The following is a 19,783-nucleotide window of genomic DNA, read 5'->3' on the forward strand; positions in this document are numbered from 1 at the left end:
GGAATTGATTATTACGAAACTTTTACTCCTGTCGTTAAACCTACATCCATTCGTATTGTTTTATCCCTTGCTTTATCCAAAAATTGGCCTATTCGACAACTTGATGTTAAAAATGCCTTTTTACATGGCGATCTCCAAGAAGAAGTCTATATGTCACAGCCCTAAGGTTTTGTTAACCCTGATTTTCCTTCTTATGTTTGCAAATTAAAAAGAGCCTTGTATGGCTTAAAGCAAAAACCTTGTGCATGGTTTCAAAGATTTACTAATTTTATAAAGGAAAAGGGTTTCAAATGTAGCCAATCCGACAATTCTATTTTTATACTGCATCAACATTCAAGCATGGATGTGCTTCTTCTTTACGTTGATGATATCATTCTCATTGCCTCTGATAATACCTTATTACAGTCCATAATCAGTTCTCTTCAATGTGAATTCGCGATGACCGATTTGGGCAACATTCATTATTTTCTTGGTATTCATGCTACAAGAACAAAAGAAGGCCTTTTCTTGAATCAGGAAAAATATGCTACTTCCCTCTTAGAGAAAACAAATATGCATAATTCGAAACCTGTCTCTACCCCAATTATTCAGAAAAATGTTTTATATAATGATACTAGCAAACTCTTAGATGATCCAACATCATACCGTAGTATAGTTGGGGCTCTTCAGTATCTAACATTCACAAGGCCTGACATCTCCTTCGCAGTAAATTCAGTTTGCCAGTTTATGCATTCTCCTCGTCAGACTCATTTCCAAGCAGTTAAACGAATTCTTCGACACATTAAAGGAACAATAGATGATGGCATTAGTTTCTATTCTACTCCTATTTCCTCATTAAGAGTTTTTTCTGAAGCAAATTGGGCTAACTGTCTCGACACTCAATGATCAACAAGTTTCTGTATTTTTTTGGGTAATAACTTGATTTCATGGTCTGCTAAAAAGCAACCAACAAACAGTTTCACGATCAAGCAGAGAACCGAGCTGTGGCTTACGCTGTTGCTGATACTTGTTGGATAAAGGCTTTATTAAGGGTACTTCATATTTTTCTGCCAAAGCCTTTGACAGTGCATTGTGATAATATTGGAGCTACACATTTGGTGGCTAATCCTATTATGCATTCACGTACCAAACATGTAGATATTGATTATCAATTGTTAGAGACAAAGTTGCACGAGGTGAACTTCATGTAACATTCATTCCAACAAGAAGACAAATTGCCGACGTCTTCGCCAAAGGACTGTCATCATCACGCTTCAAATATTTACGTTCCAGTTTGAATGTTTGTCTCAAACCCGTTCAATTTGCGGGAGGGTAATAACATGTATATTAGTGTAAAGGGCATATTTGTAATATTGTCTCTACATATGGGCATTATTGTCTTGTAAACAAATATAAAAGGGATGGAATCACATACGTTTGGGAGTGTTGCAGATTATCTTTATCTTCAAAGTCTTTATTCGCGTCTCCTCATTCCTTGCCTTCTTCATCGAACAAAAGTCTCTTGCTCTTCCTTTCGATCATCAACTGCAAAGTCTCTCTCTATCAAAACCCTCTCTCAGGGTGTTGATCAAAACCCTTCATCAAAACCCTCTCTTATTAGGGTTTTTTATGCTTCATCAAAACCCTCTTTGATTAGGGCTTTTTATGGTTCATCAAAACCCTCTCTGATTAGGGCTTTTTATGCTTCAATGTTCTATTTAATTTTTTTTAAGAGTTCTTAATTTCTTATGCATGTCACATGTTTGATGAAATGTGCATAAAAGACTTGGATAACCTCCAGGTGCTTGTATGCTCAATGAGGATAAATTCATTATTAATTCTAAAGTTCTGCTCCTTACATTTCCTTTTAATTGGAATTGAAAAGGCCATTACATGCATTGGAGGGATTTAATTTGGCCCTACAAATCTCTGAATCTAGTTGCTTTCTTAAGCTTTAGATTCTACAAGTAGCCCTCAATTACAATGAAATAGCCCCTATTTTACAAATAGAGCACAGAATTTTGTTTTTGCCGATTGAATGAACAAGGCACACGTATTGCTGGCCTAATTTTGGGGCTCCAGGAGTTCCAAATTTTGGGGCTAAAGGAGATCCAAACCAAGCTCTATCAAGTGGACGGCTCATCCATTTAACAAATAACTTACTATTTGCCTAGACAGTAGACACATGAGCCTATGATGCCGAAGTGAAATGACCAGGCCTTGCGCTTAGTAGGACCCACAAATGCATAATATTACTTAGATATTTTAGTAGGGCCAACAAATTCATGGTATCATAGTAAAATTTGTTTATTAAAACTCTAGGATTTCAAATTCATATATTTAATGTCTACTAACAGGTGATTTCATTGTCCACATGACTCTAAAAGGTCCCTGCTGTGGAGTCCCAAGTGTCCACACATTAAAGTCCACATCCCCGGAGAATCATGGACATTACGGAGAAGTCCGCACATTAAAATCCCATGCAACTAAGCCCCCCTTAGTATATATATATTAGTATTTCCTTCTAACCAGAATAGTAGTATTGAGAAACAATAATGGAAGTGATTTAAACTAGGACTTCGAGAGCTATTTAAAGTTTGAACATTATAATTTATAAGAAAAGAAAATATTACCACTAAAAAAAAAAACTTCTTGCATGAACAGAGGACCTACTTTGCAAGGCAATGCATTTCCTCCCAATACATATGGGGAGATTTTATATGGTGTGTGGGATTAAAGTCTGGTATTTTGCAAATAGTACGGTGGGGCTCACTTAATAGGATGATCTAAACAGTTCATTTGTCGAGCCACAATGTAAGTAGGCTGTAGTGTACCCTGTAAATCATCTCTGTAGGATGATCCTAATCCTCCGACCTGTAGAGGGACATCACATTATGAAAACCTCTATAGATCGAAGGGTTAAGATCATCCTATGGAGATGATTTACAGGGTACAGCCTGCCTGCCGCTCATTTGATGGGCCACGACGTAAATAGGCTAGACCCTGTAAATCATCTCCGTAGGATGATCCTAACCCTTTGACCTAGAGGGATTGCACATTATGAAACCTTTAGATCAAAAGGTTAAGATCATCCTATGGAGATGATTTACTGGGTACAGCCTATTTACATCATGGCCCAACAAATGAGCGGTTTAGATCATCATCATATGAAGTGGGCCCCACCATACTTCTTGAAAAATACAGGACTTGATGCCTGGGCACCATATAAAATCTCATAGATGGGATATCATATCTCTTCAATAAATGAGTAATTGTTATTGTTATTTGATTAAGGTCAGTTGTATTGATGATTCAACCACCGAGAACTCAAGAGTCACTCATTTGCTCTGCCAAATAAAATCAAAATTTCCAAAGAGAAGATAATGCTGAAGTACAGATAAATTACAAATTCTATAAGGCATTTCTGTTTACATTCAAGAGTTAAAAGTTCAAGCTACCCATATGCAGGAGTGGCAGTGTATTTTTAACAGAATTTGAAGACCAAGTTGCATTTCCATAAAGCAGAGGAATTCCTGAACTGAATACATAATTACAGAGGATTTGGCATGGAACAACATATCTATATCCAGACTTGGAATCTAGAAAGAAATCAAGGATATAACGACAAAAGCTTAGATTTTTAACATCCGTAGATAGTCATCTATTATAGACATTGCAGATGATCGGTATCCTGAACCAAACAGATTGTAGTGATTCAAGTAATGGTAGAGCATATAAAGATCCCTCCGTTTCTCAAACCCGGGCTGTTTAGGCATAACCTGCACGAGAAATCATTCCGTCGAGAATATAAAGAAATGAAGAACATGATGTTCATGCATCGTAGAAAGTTTTAAATGAAAAAACAAAGACAGTGGGATGAATGTATTTTATAAGATAATTGTTAACACAGATTGTAAAGTAAACAGAGGTAAAAGATTTACTTGCCTATTCTAATTATTTCAATTCTTATGCCCTGTTCGTTTGAGATTATCACAACAGATTGTGAGCCCCAAACCTATTATTGGGCTCATAATTACATTTAGATTTCAGTCCAATAATAGGTTTAGGGCTGACAATCGGTTATCATTATCTGAAACGAACAGAGCCTTAATCTACTATGTAATTTGCTTCGATATATATATATATATATATATATATATATATATATATATATATATATATATATATATATAAGGAATAAGATTGTGCGGTCGACCGCACCAAGCTTAGGTGCGGTCGAGGGCCCCAAACTCATGTGGGCCCACTTTGTTAGGATGATCCAAAGCATTCATTTGAAAGGCCCTTACATAGATGGGGTATGTACAAAAAATCAGCTCCATAGGATCATCCCAACCTATCCATTTGTGGAGGTCAAAATGGACATACACCGTTTGCCCAAATCTGCCCATTTTTGCCCACCACTTTTGGAGGGGTTAGGATGTATATATATATGAGGAATAAGATTGTGTGGTCGACCGCACCTAAGCTTAGGTGCGGTCGAGGGCTCAAACACATGGGTCCCACATTTTTTGTGCTGATCAAAATCATTCATTTGCAAGGCCCCATCATAGATAGGGTGTGTACAAAAAATCAAGTCCATTGGATCATCCTAACCCCTCCAAAAGTGGAGGGCAAAAATGGGCATATTTGTGGCAAACGGTGTCTGTCCATTTTGCCCTCCACTTTTGGATGGGTTAGGATGATCCTATGGAGCTGATTTTTTGTACATACCCCATCTATGTAAGGGCCTTTCAAATGAATGCTTTGGATCATCCTAACAAAGTGGGCCCACATGAGTTTGGGGCCCTCGACCGCAGCTAAGCTTGGTGCGGTCGACCGCACACTCATTTTCCTGTCTCTCTCTCTCTCTCTCTCTCTCTCTCTCTCTATATATATATATATATATATATATATATATATATATATATATATATGAGGATAGAGTTGTTGCGCTTGAGAGCACAGAAACAGCGTGGGGCCACATTTTGGGTGTGATCCAAAGCATTCATTTGATGGGCCCTTTCATGGGTAGGGTGTCCACCAAAAATCAGCTCCATTGGATCACCTTAGGGTGTCCATTTGTGGGGCAAAAAATGGACAGATTTGTGGACAAACAGTATCTGTCCATTTTTGGCCCCACAAATGGACACCCTATGGTGATCCAATGGAGCTGATTTTTGGTAGGCCCCCCATCCATGATGCGGCCTTCCAAATGAATGGTTAGGATCACCCCCCCAAATGCCCCCCCCCCCCGCCTGCTGCGCTCAAGCGCAGTAACAGGGGAGTTGGGCCATTGGGGGGGGATCCTAACCATTCATTTGGAAGGCGCCATCATGGATGGGGCGCCTACCAAAAATCAGCTCCATTAGATCACCAATGGGTGTCCATTTGTGGGGCCAAAAATGGACAGATACTGTTTGAGCACTATCTGCCCATATTTTGGCCCCACAAATGGACACCCTAAGGTGATCCAGTGGAGCTAATTTTTGGTCGACACCCTATCCATGAAAGGGCCCATCAAATGAATGCTTTGGATCTCACCAAAACTATGGCCCCCCCTTTTAACTTGATTTGAAGTAAAAAAGCATTAAAGTCTGCCCACAATTCTGTTAAAAGGGGGGTGCATAATCCTACAAGGGGTGAAAAAATCATCTCCCTATGTGTGTGTGTGTGTGTGTTTTAAAACTCTACAAAAAGATGATTATTATACAGGAAGATACAAACTGCCACAAACCTCAGGTATGTCATACTCATAGTTAGCAAGAGCATACAACGGCAAAAAAGAGTCACGCCAAAATAACAGGTATAAAATATCTCTATCTCAAAAAAATGGATAGAAAAAGTCAAAAAAAAAAAAAAAAGAATGGTAAAAAAATGGTGGGCTAAAAAACCCAATTTTAAATTGATGCTCTTTCATTAATAAAACGTGATGCAAAAACTTGTTTATACACATCCAAAATTCTAAAATATTTGCAATGCATGTAGTCAAATTCTAATATCTACAATACTAACCAATGATTTGTCCATTCCTCATTATATTCTACTATCTAGATTATACATGAAAATCAAAACATGGTTAGACTTATAAATGCATTATGAAGTGTTCACATATAAAAAAGTGTTTAGCCATCAGCTCTTCACCGCTTGCGATGAAGAAAGAACCCTATTTTTTTTTTTTTTTGATGGGCAAGCTGGGGTTAGGCAAGACCCCTACCGGATTCATATAAAGTAATAAGCAGTACAAAAGATTAAGGAGGCTGAAAGGCCTGCAAACAGGGAACAAGCTCCCAGCATAAAAGCAGCCAAAACAGCGGCAATAAGGACATCAAATTACAGAGAGTCTTCATACCAACGATGAATCTTAAACTCCCAATAAGAGATGTAGGAAGAGAGACCATCATGGCATCGATGGAAGCAAATAGGAGGGAGTACATGGGGGGATGATTACAGCCGAGGGTATAAAGATCCGGAAGAGTCTTTGGCAAGCAGCTCTAAAAGGTCATCCGGTGCATCCGAGGGAGGGAGAACTTCTCCTCTGCAAGAGCAATCACCTTTGGAGAGGTAGTTGACAACGGCATTGGCCTCTCTCCAGATGTGTGAAATTTTCCAAGAGTGAAGGTTAAGTAACTCTTTTTTTATCTTGGAGTGGATGGGGATGGCTCTCCAAGGGCATTGACTTTTGGCTGTTATGATATTTACTGCTAGTAAGGAGTCAGATTCAATCCAAGCGTGGCTGAAATTATGGATTTTTGCGAGGTGAATCCCTTGGAGGATTGCCTGGAGCTCAAGTATGTAAATTGCCCCAGGATCAGCAGGGAGAGAAAACATTGAAAGGCAATCCCCTTCAGAGTTTCTAATGGCTCCTCCAATGCTTCCCTGATCATTTGCGAGAGAAGCGTCTGTGTTGATTTTGACCCAGTGGCTGGGGGGCTTTTCCCAAGAACAAAAGGATTTCGGCTTTACTTTGGGGTTGCAGGGGAGGTTAAACAGGGCAGCGCAACTGACGCTTTCAGCACTCGGAGGGTCACATCTTTGAAGAGCTATTATGAGCTTGGATTTAACCTGACTAATAATAAGATGAAGAATTTGCTGTTTGTGCTGTCTTTTGTTGTCATGAACTCTGATATTTCTTTCGTGCCAAATGTTATAGATAGCTGCCTGGAACAGAAGTTTAATTGCAGTGTCGAGTTGACCTTTGCCTTTAAACTGGGTTCTGATCCATTCTTCTTCCTAAATAAGACCAACAGATCTTCTTTTGATATTTAGTTTTCTGAGGATAGCTTGCCATATCCATTTGGAGTAAGCACATTCGAAGAACAGGTGGGGACTGGATTCAGAGGATTGAAGGCACAAAGGGCATTCATGAGGAACACGAATTCCTTGCCTAAGAAGCCTATCGCGGGAGGCAAGCCTGAAGTTAATTGCCTGCCAGGATATAAAAGAGTGTCTCGGGATATTGCCAGAAAACCAGATGGTTGAGTGCCAGGTTAGAGTTGGATTTTTGACCCTGATGGCTTCCCAGGCAGATTTGATCGAGAACTTTCCATTGGGGCAAGGTTTCCACACTACAGTGTCCTCCCCATCCGGGTCGAACAGAGCTTTGTGCAAAATTTTCTTGAGCTCGGCCAGGTGAGGGAGATCAATGATGCTGTCCCATCCCCCATCAGAGCGCAGATCGTTGACAGTACAGTTGGATGGAATAATTGTTGTAATTGAAGTTTGATGCTGAATTATACCATCCGGGTGCCATGGCTGCTTCCAGAAGTCTATTCCCCTTCCATCAGCGATAATGTAGCACACATGCTCTTGAATCGAATTTCGAGCTGTGAAAATTCCCCTGAAACTCCATGATGGCCGGCTGGGCTGTTTCATTAGCCACACATTTTGATTTCTAATATATTTCTTTTTCACCCATTCAGCCCAGAGAGATTTTTTTTATCAGAAATGATGTTTCAGAACATCTTCATTTTACTAGCTTTATTAAGATCGTGTAACTGACTCTTTCCCAGGCCTCCTTCATTTTTTGGCTGACAGACTCTTTCCCAAGAGATGGTATGGTAGAATTTTTTTGAATCCGAACCCGACCAAAGGAAAGTTCTAAAAAGACGCTCAATTTCATTTATGGTGCTCTGTGGAAGATTGAAAGCAGCAGTCCAGTAAAGTTGAAAGGAATTAAGAACTGTCTGAATCAGTTCGAGCCTTCCAGCTTTGGACAAGTGATGATTACTCCAGGAGCTGATACGCTTTCTTATTTTTGAGACCAAAGGCAGACAGTCTCTAACACTAAGACGTTTTGAGACAAGAGGGAGCCCGAGGTATTTCACATGGAGCTGTCCTTCAGGGATCCCAAGGGAGGAAATGAGTTGATTCTTCATATCAGAGACCCCCCCTGAGAAGAAAACTTCACTTTTTAACAGATTAACTGTTAAACCAGAACAGCGAGAGAATTTCTCGAAGCAGCTGTTAATACCTTGAGCAAAAAGATGATTAGCATTAGCAAAGATTACTACATCATCAGCAAAGAGAAGGTGGCTGATTTGGAGGCTTCCTCTTCGGAAGGGGGTAGTGATTTGATTTGCGGTTACAGCTTGGATGAAAATGGAGGAGAACATTTCCATGACGATGCAAAAAAGCATGGGGGAAAGAGGGTCTCCTTGCCTAATGCCATTGGACGAAGAGAAAAATCCTTTGGGGCTACCATTTATAAGAATAGAGAATCGGGGGCTGGTAATGCATTGGCGAACCCAAGAACACCAGGTGTTGTTGAAACCCATTTTTTCCATGAATGTAAGAAGAGAAGAGTGACAAACATTATCAAAGGCCTTACGGAGATCCACTTTGAGACACATGGAGGGTTTGGAGGATTCCTTATGGAAATTTTGAATCAGATCATTAGTGAGCAGAATATTTTCTTGAATAAGTCTGCCTTTAACAAAAGCAGATTGATGTGGGCTAATTATATCATTAAGCACAATTCTCAATCTGTTACAAAGAACCCTATTTTTGTAGTACATATGAAGCATTCAGAGCTTTTTGGCATATAATCAAATCAGATTGTTTATGAGGAGAAACTAATTCAAATTCTCACAATTATTTGTTTTCTTTTTTTTTCTTTGAATGGTAGAATTCATTAAAAAGACCGAGGCGGTCAGTATGTACAAATAGTAAAAAAATACAAGGCAATACACCCTCAAGGGGGAAGAAAATCAAATTTCTCCAAGGACTCCAAATCAACCCCCCTCCTAGCTTGTGAATCTGCCTCACCATTTGCCAATCTCCTAACATGATTGAAGTTCACACGAGAATCTCCGATAATATGAAGGATTTTATTAAAAAAATCTGCAAACCTCCACGGGAATTTATGAGAACTAGACAACCATCGGATGACATTTATGGAATCACCTTCCAGAACAATATTATTAAGGATCTCCCCTTCAAGCAGCTTAATTCCTTGGTGAGCAGCCCTCACTTCCGCCTCATTCGAATGGGCAGTCCCAATCGGTTCGGCAAAAGACCAAATCACTACACCCAAATCATCCCTTAATAGCCCACTGATACCCGCTGGACCGGGATCACCTATACTAGATCCATCAAAGTTAAGCTTACGCAAGCCATACCCCGGAAGTTCCCATTCTTGTGCAATATTATTCCTCCTGTCACCACTCGAGCAAACCTCTAACCATCCATACCATAAATCAAACGCTGATACAAATTGAAACAACTGTAATGACTTCGCCCAAAATATTGTTAACGCCGTTACTTTAGAAGCAACGAAGGTAGCACTTTTAGAAATGCCTCTGAAAGTTCTAGCATTTCTTTCTCTCCATAACGACCAAATAACAGCAAGAAAAGATAGCTTCCAAAGAGTTTTCCCCTTCAATCCCCACGAGGCATATTGCCAACTCTCTAAAGTCTGTGCCAAGTCCCTCGGAAAAACCCAATGCACCCCAAACCTTCCCAAAACCCTCCCCCAAACTTTCCTCAAAAAACTACAATGAAGAAGCAAATGGTCCGCCGATTCTCCATCTTCTTGGCAAAGAATACAGAAATTGATAATGATCATCTTTCTATCTCTCAAAAAATCAATCGTTTGAATCCTCCCTAATAAGGCCGCCCAGCCAAACACAAAAACCGAAGGTGGAGCAGGAATATCCCAAACTTCAGCAGTCACAGAAGTAATCGGAGAAGGCACTAAAAGATTGTAGAATGATTTAGGCGAGAATTCACCCCCCGTATTCCAAATCCATATCCTAGTATCCGCCCCATCCCTCATAATATAACACCTTTCAAGAGCATCAAAGAGCCTAGAAACTGAAATAAGCTCTCTATCAAAGAAATTCCGCCTAAAGCAGGCGCCCAAATGACCCTACCATCCATCCTAACAAAATAATCCCTAACCAAAATATCCTTCTCAGACGCCACCAAAAATAAGTCAGGAAATACATCTTTCAATAGTACCTTCCGACACCACAAATCCAACCAAAATCTCACTCGATCACCACTCTGCACCCTGAACCTAATGCCCTTATGAAATTCTAAGGAAACACCCAAAATATCCCTCCAAACCGTGCAGCCTTTCCTAGAAAATCTTTCAACAGATACGCAACAAGAAAAATCTGAGCCATACTTACTAGCAATAACCCTCACCCAAAGAGCATCCACTTCTTCTCCAAACCTCCACAACCACTTTCCCAACAGAGACTGATTCACTATCTTAACTCTTTGAATACCCAAACCACCTGCTTTTAGCGGTAAGCAGACCTTCTTCGACCCCACTAACTAAATACTCTTTTTTTTTCTCGGTCCCCCCCCCCCCCAAAAAAAAAATCTCCGCTGGATATGTTCAATTCTCTTCGAAACACTCACTGGGCATCTGTATACCGACAATTGGCAAATCAGAATGCTTGATAATACTGCCTTCACCAAAGTAAGACGACCACCACGAGATACAAGATTTCTCTTCCAAGTATCCAATCTCCTCTCCACCCTCTCTACAATCGGCACCAAGCTAGCAATACTAGGCCTCTCAAAACCCAAAGGCCTCCCAAAACCCAAAGGCTAGCAATACTAGGCCTCCCAAAACCCAAAGGTAACCCCAACTAAGAGGAAGGAAGATAATCCAGCTTACAGCCCATAATGCCCGCCAATCCAAGAGACAACTCGTGATCAATATTTACTCCATACAGCTTAAACTTATGGAAATTCATACGTTGGCCAGAAATCAATTCGTATCAGCGAATAACAGCTTTAAGATAGAGAATCGATTCGACGTCTGACGAAGGAAAGAGCAAAGTATCATCCGCAAACTGGAGATGAGTGACCTTCACTTCGCTTTGTCCAACAAAGAAACCTTGAATAAGCTTAGCGACACTCCCTTTTGCTATCAATCCGTTAAGAGTTTCTGCGACCATAACAAAGAGAAAAGGGGAAAGAGAAAAGGGGACAGGGGATCCCCTTGCCTAAGACCCCTCGAAGATTTGAAATAACCAAAAGGAACATCATTTATCAAAAGTGAAAACCATGGAGAAGATATGCACTTCACCATCCAGCCTCTCCACTTTCCCCCAAAACCAGTGTTTAAAAACGCGGATCTGACGCGGAATGCGGTCGAAGAAAAACCTAGTCAACTCGGCGCGGATGCGGCCAAGAACGCGGTTGAGAGCCTGAGATGTAATTTTTTTTATAAAAAATAAATATAAAAAAATACAAGATGTGACCATCAAATGGACGGTTTAGATCATCCTATGGTATGGGCAGTACAACATTTTTGGAAAAATTCTGGACTATATGTGACCTATCAAATGGACGGTTTGGATTATCCTAGTGTGGGTAGTACTACACTTTTTGAAAAAAAACTGGACTATACGGCTACACACACCATAGGATGATCCAAAGATCCAAACCGTCCATTTGATTGGCCACAACCTTAATAGGCTGTGCCCAATAAAATATTTTACAGGATGATCCTAGCCCTCTATGTCAAATGGACGATATGGATCATCCCATGGAATGGGCATTACATCACTTTTTTATAAAATAAAAAAAATTGATGGGTAAACAAACATTTAGTGGGCATTCCGAGAAAGAAAAAATCTCATGATGTTGACAAAACAGATGTTGACAACACCAACCTCATGATGAAATCTTTATGCCTCCAGCTGTTTCCCTTATTTTTTTTCTTGGGACAGCCTACTGTATTATATTTAGGACTATTCTTTTATACAAAAGAGGGTTTTCTCAACTCTCAAGTAATTAAAGGACAAGTACAAAACAGTGCTCTTCGAAATTTCATTTGCCGCCCATAGAGTTCTGGGTTTTTCAAAACTGATCGAACGGCTGGGATTTCAAACATTTCTTAACCATTAAGAAATTTGCTTTTCAAAAGTAAACATTTTAGGTCAGCTTCTTCTTAGTTTGACAAACGAGTTAAACCAGAAATGGAACTTGCAGACCAAAGACAGGTATGACTTAAGAGAAGGAATATACAAAAAGATTAGAGGTGTGAAGAGTCAAAGATGGGCAAAGATGGATCCCATAGTAGATCACATCGAGAAAAAGCTGGATTCGTGTTTGACTCGGCTTGAACTCGAAGGAGATGGCTCGGACTTGCCGAGTCCGTGACTCCATGACGCGGTCACCATGAAACCGCGTCAACTCGGACGAGTTCCAAGCCGAGTCAATGAGTTTTTAAACACTGCCCAAAACCCATACGGGCCATCACAGAATCCAGATAATGCCACTCCACTCTATCATAAGCTTTTTCCATATCCAGTTTGCAAACCACACCACTCCTTCCGCATTTAGCATAATAGTCAATGGTCTTATTAGCTTTAAGGGAGCAATCTAGAATTTGCCTCTTACTAACAAAAGCCGATTGATGATCCGAGATAATGAAGGGCATCACCACTTTTAACCTCGAAGCCAAGATCTTTGCAAGAAGCTTGTAAAGGCACCCGATGAGACTAATAGGCCAAAACTCTCCAATTGATGAGGCCCCCTTCACCTTTGGAATAAGAGCAATGAAAGTCGAACAAGTTCCACGATCAAGCTCCAAACCATCAAAGAATCACAAAAGAATCTCATGACATCCCCTTTCACATAATCCCAGCAACACTGAAGGAAAGCCATACAAAATCCATCCGGACCAGGAGCTTTGTCACCCACCATAGAAAACAAACCCTGCTCTACCTCCTCCTCCCGTAAACGGCTTTTCTAGCTTGTTAGCATCCTCCATCAACAAACTATTAAAGATCACACCTTCCGGAATAATACAACCATCATTTTCCGAGGAATATAACTTCCTATAAAAATCAATAACTTCCTGCTTTATAGCCCCCTTCTCCTCACACCTGACCCCATTAATATTCAATGAATGAATCCAATTACCCCTTCTCCTAGCACTCGCAACACACTATGGAAATAAGTTGTGTTTTTATCTCCCTCTTTAAGCCATCTGGATCTAGATTTTTGCCTCCAAGAGATTTCCTCATGCAGGATTAAACTATTAAGCTCCTCCTTACATTTGTTAGCCTCTACCACCTCCTCAGTCGATGCACTATTCGCATTGATTTTGAGCTTCAACTCCCTGATTTTTGCACGGAGCCACACCAATCTAGCTTCGGAAACTTTAGAATTCTCCACTTTCCACTCTTTTATTTTTTTCTTCACATATCTTAACTTAGTACCAACACTCACATCCGACGGGCCTGAAGCAATGCACTCACCCCACCAACCTCCCATCCTTTTTGTCATCATAGGGATCTTAAGCCAAGCAATCTCGAATCAAAAAGGAGACAGGCCCCATGATTCTATTTGAGGATCAAGAATAACAGGGCAATGATCCGAAACCGAATGCTCAATAGCTACTTGCCTTGCTCCAGGAAACAAATCCAACCACCTACTACAAAACAGAAACCTATCAATCCTACTTTTACAACTACCTCTTTCCCAAGTGAATTCCTGCCCAGCAAGAGAAGGTCCACCAATTCCCAATCTGCTATGAATTTCGAAAAACTTTTCATATTGCTATTGATCCTAGAGCAGCCAACCCTTTCACATACCCATCTAATTTCATTGAAGTCCCCCCTACACACCAAGGAAAATCCCATCTGCCCCTAATATTAACCAGTTCTTCCCAAAACAATTTTTTCTCCCCCCTCAACACCGGCCCATAAACCCCAGAAAAAGTCAATTTATCTTTCTTTTGAATGTCACTCAAAACTACTGAAACTGAAAAAACTCCCACCCAGGACTCCAATTCAAACTTATTCCCATCCCAAGCTAACAGGATTCCACCCGAAGCACCCACCGCATCCAGACAGCAAAAATCCCAATGCATAGGAACACCCGAACCTTTCAAAACATATCTGTCAATACCGGACAACTTGGTTTCCTTAATACATACCACATCCGGCTTATATTTACTAAGTATTACTAAGTAATTTCTTCATATGAGTCATCTTTTCCAAAGACCCCATCCCATTCACATTCCAGCTTGCAATCTTCATAATCTACGAGTTCTTTTTTACTTCACCCTTGAGCTATTCTTCGCTCCACTCAACTTCAGTATCTTCCCCTCCACCCGATTGGCCACCGGAGAATTAAATTTCATCTCATATTTCAGCTTATGTAACTCCCTAATCAGCTTCTTAGATGCATCATAACAACAGATGTCATTTGGATTCCTCAAGTTACACTCACTAACCTCCTTTTGTCTCAGCATATTTTTCAATTCCACCTCTGACCCAATGAAGGATAAGCCGAAAATCTTATCCATAGAAACAACATGGTTAATAAAAATCTCTACAATCTCCGGGTCAATACTCCCTCCATCTGAGCCATTATTAACCAAAGGAGACAAGTTCCCAGATACCCCATCCTCCATCACCATCGCCTCCTCAGAGCAGTCACCCTCCATAGCTTCCACCAAATCTCTGTCCTGAGATACCATCTCATCAACCATGAATGGAACAATTTGAAGCACTACTTGCTCGCTATCAAGACCCCCAAAAACTCAGGTACAGATCCAAAGCCTCCCTCTCCACCACCACTATCGCTAAGGTAGTTCAGAATTACAGGCTCCTCACCACAGATCAATTCACAACAATGGGCAATGGAATCATTTCCAGGACCCACATGATCATAACCGGTCTCGGCATTGATGGAACCCACTACACAGAATCTATCCACATCGTAATCAGATACCATCACCAATGGACAAAGAGAGGGAAAACATACAACAATATCCCTACACTCATTCTCTCCAACACTAAGAAGTAATTGAGAAGCTTGAATATTCTCCTCCAATATATCGTCTTCAAACTCCAGCCGCACAGGAGAAACTCCAAGATCCGATGCCTCAGTAAAAGACTCCTCTTCATCCACATATTCGGCTCCTTCAGAACCCAGAAAATCATCTATTCCAGAAAAAACATTCCCTCTCCGCAGAGTCCCCTTTTCTGAGACAAGAAGGGGATAAAAACTAATCGATATCTACCATATTTAATATTCCACTATTGGGCCGAGAGATCTCAGTTCAACAAATTACATTTCAACCAAAACTTTAGTAAGAACTTTAGAAACCGTAATTTCCCTTGATCTTAATGGATTCCAAGGAGAACAAAGTGAAAGGAAAGTGGAAATATAAAGGGAAAGAGCAAAAGGGAAGGCGAAAACAAATCTAGAGGGGGAGAGATACCCATCCACTTCGAAGTTTTGTTTGACAAAAAAATTCTAAAAATTTTCAAAGCGTCATAAGGTTTTCCTGAAAAGAACTTTAATTATATGTATCCAAGGAAAAAAGAACTACTATGTATATTAAAAAATGCAACGTTTTGCTAACATAAGAAGGTTCAATGTTGAAAGTTTCCCTCTTAAGCAATCTAGATCTTTCCTGGAAGTTTCACTCTTAAGCAAATTAGGATTTCCCTGTTGCATAAGAAAATGTAAGCATAAACATGAAATGTAAGAACTAATCTGAGAAAATGCAGCTTGATTGAACTATATAAACCTCTATTTAAAAAACTCCCTGAGTCGAGTCGACTCCATATTACCTTGGCCAACTTCTCGACAAGTCAGAGTTTTGAAACATTGATCTAAACTCAATTGTTGATGCTGGTTAATGAGAACACCAATGTGGATTCAGTTTCTTATTGATGAAATCTGTTGATTTTCATTGTTTAGTTCTCTAGAGGAAGGAAAATGAGTAACTAGGGATACCTCAAAATAGGAAGTGTAGAATGAACCTCCAAAGCCAGCACACCATGACATTCCAAATTCTGCCTCATTGTGTCCATCTATGGAAGAAAAAAAAAATCAGTAACATACTGAATCTTTGTGCTTCGAGTAATGGTTCATTTTCATGTAAATTCAATTTTGGTCACTGTAGTGTAAGATGTAAAAATAATAGACATCATCCATTATCGCACGCACACATGCATTTACTTGAGAAAGTTCCAAAACATACCTTGAGAGGTGTCCATATTGAATGCAAGGCAAGATTAGAAATTGGGAATGCATATGCTTATACAAAAGCTTAGTGACGGATACCCCAACCAAAGTTTAAGGTTTTGGTTTTAGTATTTATTTCGGTCGTGAAGGAAATGGAAACATGTCAGTTTTGGATGGAAATTTCAGTGGAAATTCTGTAAAATTACGGGAATATATGGATACATATACAAATGCTAGAAATTTAAGATGAAACTTCAGGATGTGCTATAATAACCACAAATAAGACTCAAAAATCATCACATAAGTAAAATAACCACCCATAATGGTTTAACAACATTGAACACCTCGCCATTCAAAAAAAAAAAAAAATCATCAAACACCCAGTGACATATGATGCCATGCATGTCTGATAATTCGGTACTACCACATTTCACATGTAATTCATATGCATAATACATAAACATCTTTCACATGAAATTCAATATAAATATAACTATGTAACACATACTTGTATAGTATACTGATGGGAGCCAAAAAGAGCCTCCACGCATAGATCAACACGTGGCGTTAAAACAAGCTCATAGTATCATCACCCAGCAAAGGGCAACAAGGTAATCATAGCCTAAAAAGGAAAGTCTTAGTGTAAACCTTGCGCAACCATAATCCTACACTTGTCCAAGGGCATAGGGGAAAGGGGAAAGGGGAAAGGGCAAAGTTTAACCAATCAAGAAGCTGACACCTGTTAATCTGATGCCCAAGCTTCCACTATAAATAGCCTCCAAAGGCTCAAAGGTAAGGGTCCGAATCCCGAAATTTACTATTCATAGCAGACTTTCCTGATCTGTTGCATTTACTGACTTAAGCATCGGAGGACCTTCCTAGAGTAACCACTCCGGGTTGGTCGTCTGACCGTTTGCTACCATGTGCAGGCGTACCTCAGCTCTTACTAAGCCACCTAAGCAGATCACCAATTTAGACCACAACAGATTGGCGCCATCCGTGGGACTCGGATGAGAAGCCATTACAGATCTAAGAATATGGTGGTTAGGGGAAGGGCTGCCGAGCAGGATCAAACCGAGCTATTCACCCGACGTTGAGGAACAACCCCCAGATTCCGCGTCTTGCATCTCAAGTGGTGATTCCTCCCCCTCAGATTGAAAGGCAAGCCTCGGTTCTTCCAGAACCTCGCACACAAGCAACAACACCTACCATCGAACAATACCATCCGCTAGTCCAACAAGTGGCTACCCCGGCAGAACAATACAGGAATCTGGTCCAGCACCCCCGCCTCAACCTCATGCTCGTCAAGAAACTCTGCCCGTCCAACAGGGGAGAGTTAACTCTGAGCTGCTTCACATACCAAGTGGTCGCGAACAACATCACAGATCATTAGGAAGGAATGGACCTCATCCTGAGGGGATACCGGCGTCATCAGCCAGCCATCGTCATCCTCCAAGTCCATCCCGGACCACTCGCACGCACCGATCTCAAAGCGGTCATCCAAGCCGGGCAGAGCATCACCCTCGTGGAAAGAGCACCAGTAGCAGATCGGACTCTGCCTCGAGTCCTACAGTAGACTTCACATCTAGAAGGAATAAGAAGATTAAGAAAAGAGCTGATCGCGTTGAGCAAAAACTTGAGGAGATTGACCATTGCATTGAAGAGCTAGCCAGGGGGCGCGAAACATTTGATCGGAAGCCATTCACCAGCGAACCTCCCTTCATGGAAAGAATTCTAAATGCCCCTACACCTCATGGGTTCAAGATGCCCCCAGTCCCGCAATATGATGGAACCTTTGATCCAATTGACTACATCGAAACTTTCCGAACTATGATGCTAATGCACAAGGCATCAGAAGGCTTCTTGTGTAGAGCTTCTCTACAACTCTGGTGGGAGCAGCAAGGGATTGGTATGCCTGCCTGAAGCCCAGTTCCATCGACTCCTTCGCAGAGCTGGCAGACAACCTTGTAAAACAATGCATAAGCAGTAAGGGACCCCGAAAGACAGCCACCTCTCTGATGGTGTTAAAGCAAGAAGATAACGAATCATTAACGGCATCTGTAGGCCGGTTCAACAGGGAGGCCCTGCAAGTAGCAAACTTGGACTCTTCAGCAGCCATGAACGCACTGCTCGCTGGCGCCAATTCTGAAGACTTCAGGTGTTCAGTTGCCCGCAAGACTCCCTCGTCTCTGGCCGACCTCATCGCCAGGGCAGAAATATATATTTCCATCGAAGAAACGATAGCAGCACTAAGACCAAGGACCGATGCCAGGGTCCTGGAAAAAAGAAAGGTGTACGAGGACGAAAGAGTCGAGCGGGGACCCTCACAGAAGCCATGACGAGAAGACAAGCCGCCAAGAAGAGAAAAGAGCCTGCGCATAAGAGAAGAAGACTACACCCCCCTCAATACTTCCAGAGCCCAGATATTAGCAACCATCCGAGAGGAAGACTTCCTTAGATGGCCGGCGAAGATGCAATCCAAAGGGAACAAGAGGGATAAATCAAAATACTGTCGGTATCACAAGGATCACGGGCATGACACAGACGAGTGCTGCAGGCACCTGAAGGAGGAGATTGAACTCCTGATCAAGAGAGGGCACCTCAAAAACTATGTGAGGAAGGAAGAGCAGCCGGGAAGAGGGTCTCGAACTCGCAGTCCCGAGAATCGGGGCAGCCCCAGGAGATCTCCAACTCCAAGAGATCAAAACAGGTCATCCTCACAAAGGAGCCCCCAGAGAGAAGAGTAGTCTTTCCAACCCACCAGAGTCATGAACACGATCCTCGGAGGACCAACTGCCGGGGGAACATCATGACCAGCCCGCAAAGCCTACACCCGACATGTCAATGCAGTACATGTTTCCAACAAAAAGTAGAAGAGCGAAACCGTCATCTCTTTTCCGATGCAGACCTAGACAAGGTGATCCTACCGCATGACAACACTATGGTTATAACAACGCTGGTTGCGAATTGGGAGGTGAAAAAGATCTTGGTAGACAATGGGAGCTCAGCCGACATCTTATACTACCACTCCTTCAAGCAAATGTTAATAGGAAAGGATAGCCTCAAACCTACAAATTCCGACTTATATGGATTCTTTGGCGAAATAGTAAAAGTTGAGGGCTCCATAGAACTCCCAGTCCTCGTGGGGACTGCACCCCATCAGGCCACAGCCATGATCAACTTCCTGGTGGTAAAGGCCACGTCGGCCTACAACGCCATCTTGGGAAGGCCGGGTCAGAATCTAATCCTAGCAATAGTCTCAGCTTACCATCAGAAAATGAAGTTCATAACACCTCAAGGAGTAGGAGAAGTCCGAGGGGACCAGAAGCAATCCAGAGAATGCTATGCCACCGCT

General features: G+C 41.3%; 1 protein-coding gene across 3 annotated transcripts in view; it reads right to left on the reverse strand.

Moving 5' to 3' along the window:
- Window positions 1-3,371: 3,371 nt before the first annotated feature.
- The window catches only part of LOC143885402 (Protein kinase superfamily protein), a 57,166-nt gene continuing 40,754 nt past the window's right edge, over window positions 3,372-19,783 (reverse strand). For 2 of the 3 annotated variants that reach the window (XM_077389560.1, XM_077389558.1), the window contains 2 exons: window positions 16,198-16,274; window positions 3,372-3,758 (listed from right to left, as the gene is read on the reverse strand). In XM_077389560.1, the coding sequence (XP_077245675.1) occupies window positions 3,612-3,758; window positions 16,198-16,274 (224 nt within the window). In that variant the 3' untranslated portion in view covers window positions 3,372-3,611. Of the gene's footprint in view, window positions 3,759-16,031; window positions 16,093-16,197; window positions 16,275-19,783 lie in introns of all 3 variants that reach the window. The other variant, XM_077389559.1, reaches the window with a different exon arrangement.

Source organism: Tasmannia lanceolata, unplaced genomic scaffold (genome assembly GCF_043159265.1).
Source record: "Tasmannia lanceolata isolate RefF3 unplaced genomic scaffold, GAP_Taslan_0.1 ptg000008l, whole genome shotgun sequence".
NCBI lineage: Eukaryota > Viridiplantae > Streptophyta > Magnoliopsida > Canellales > Winteraceae > Tasmannia > Tasmannia lanceolata.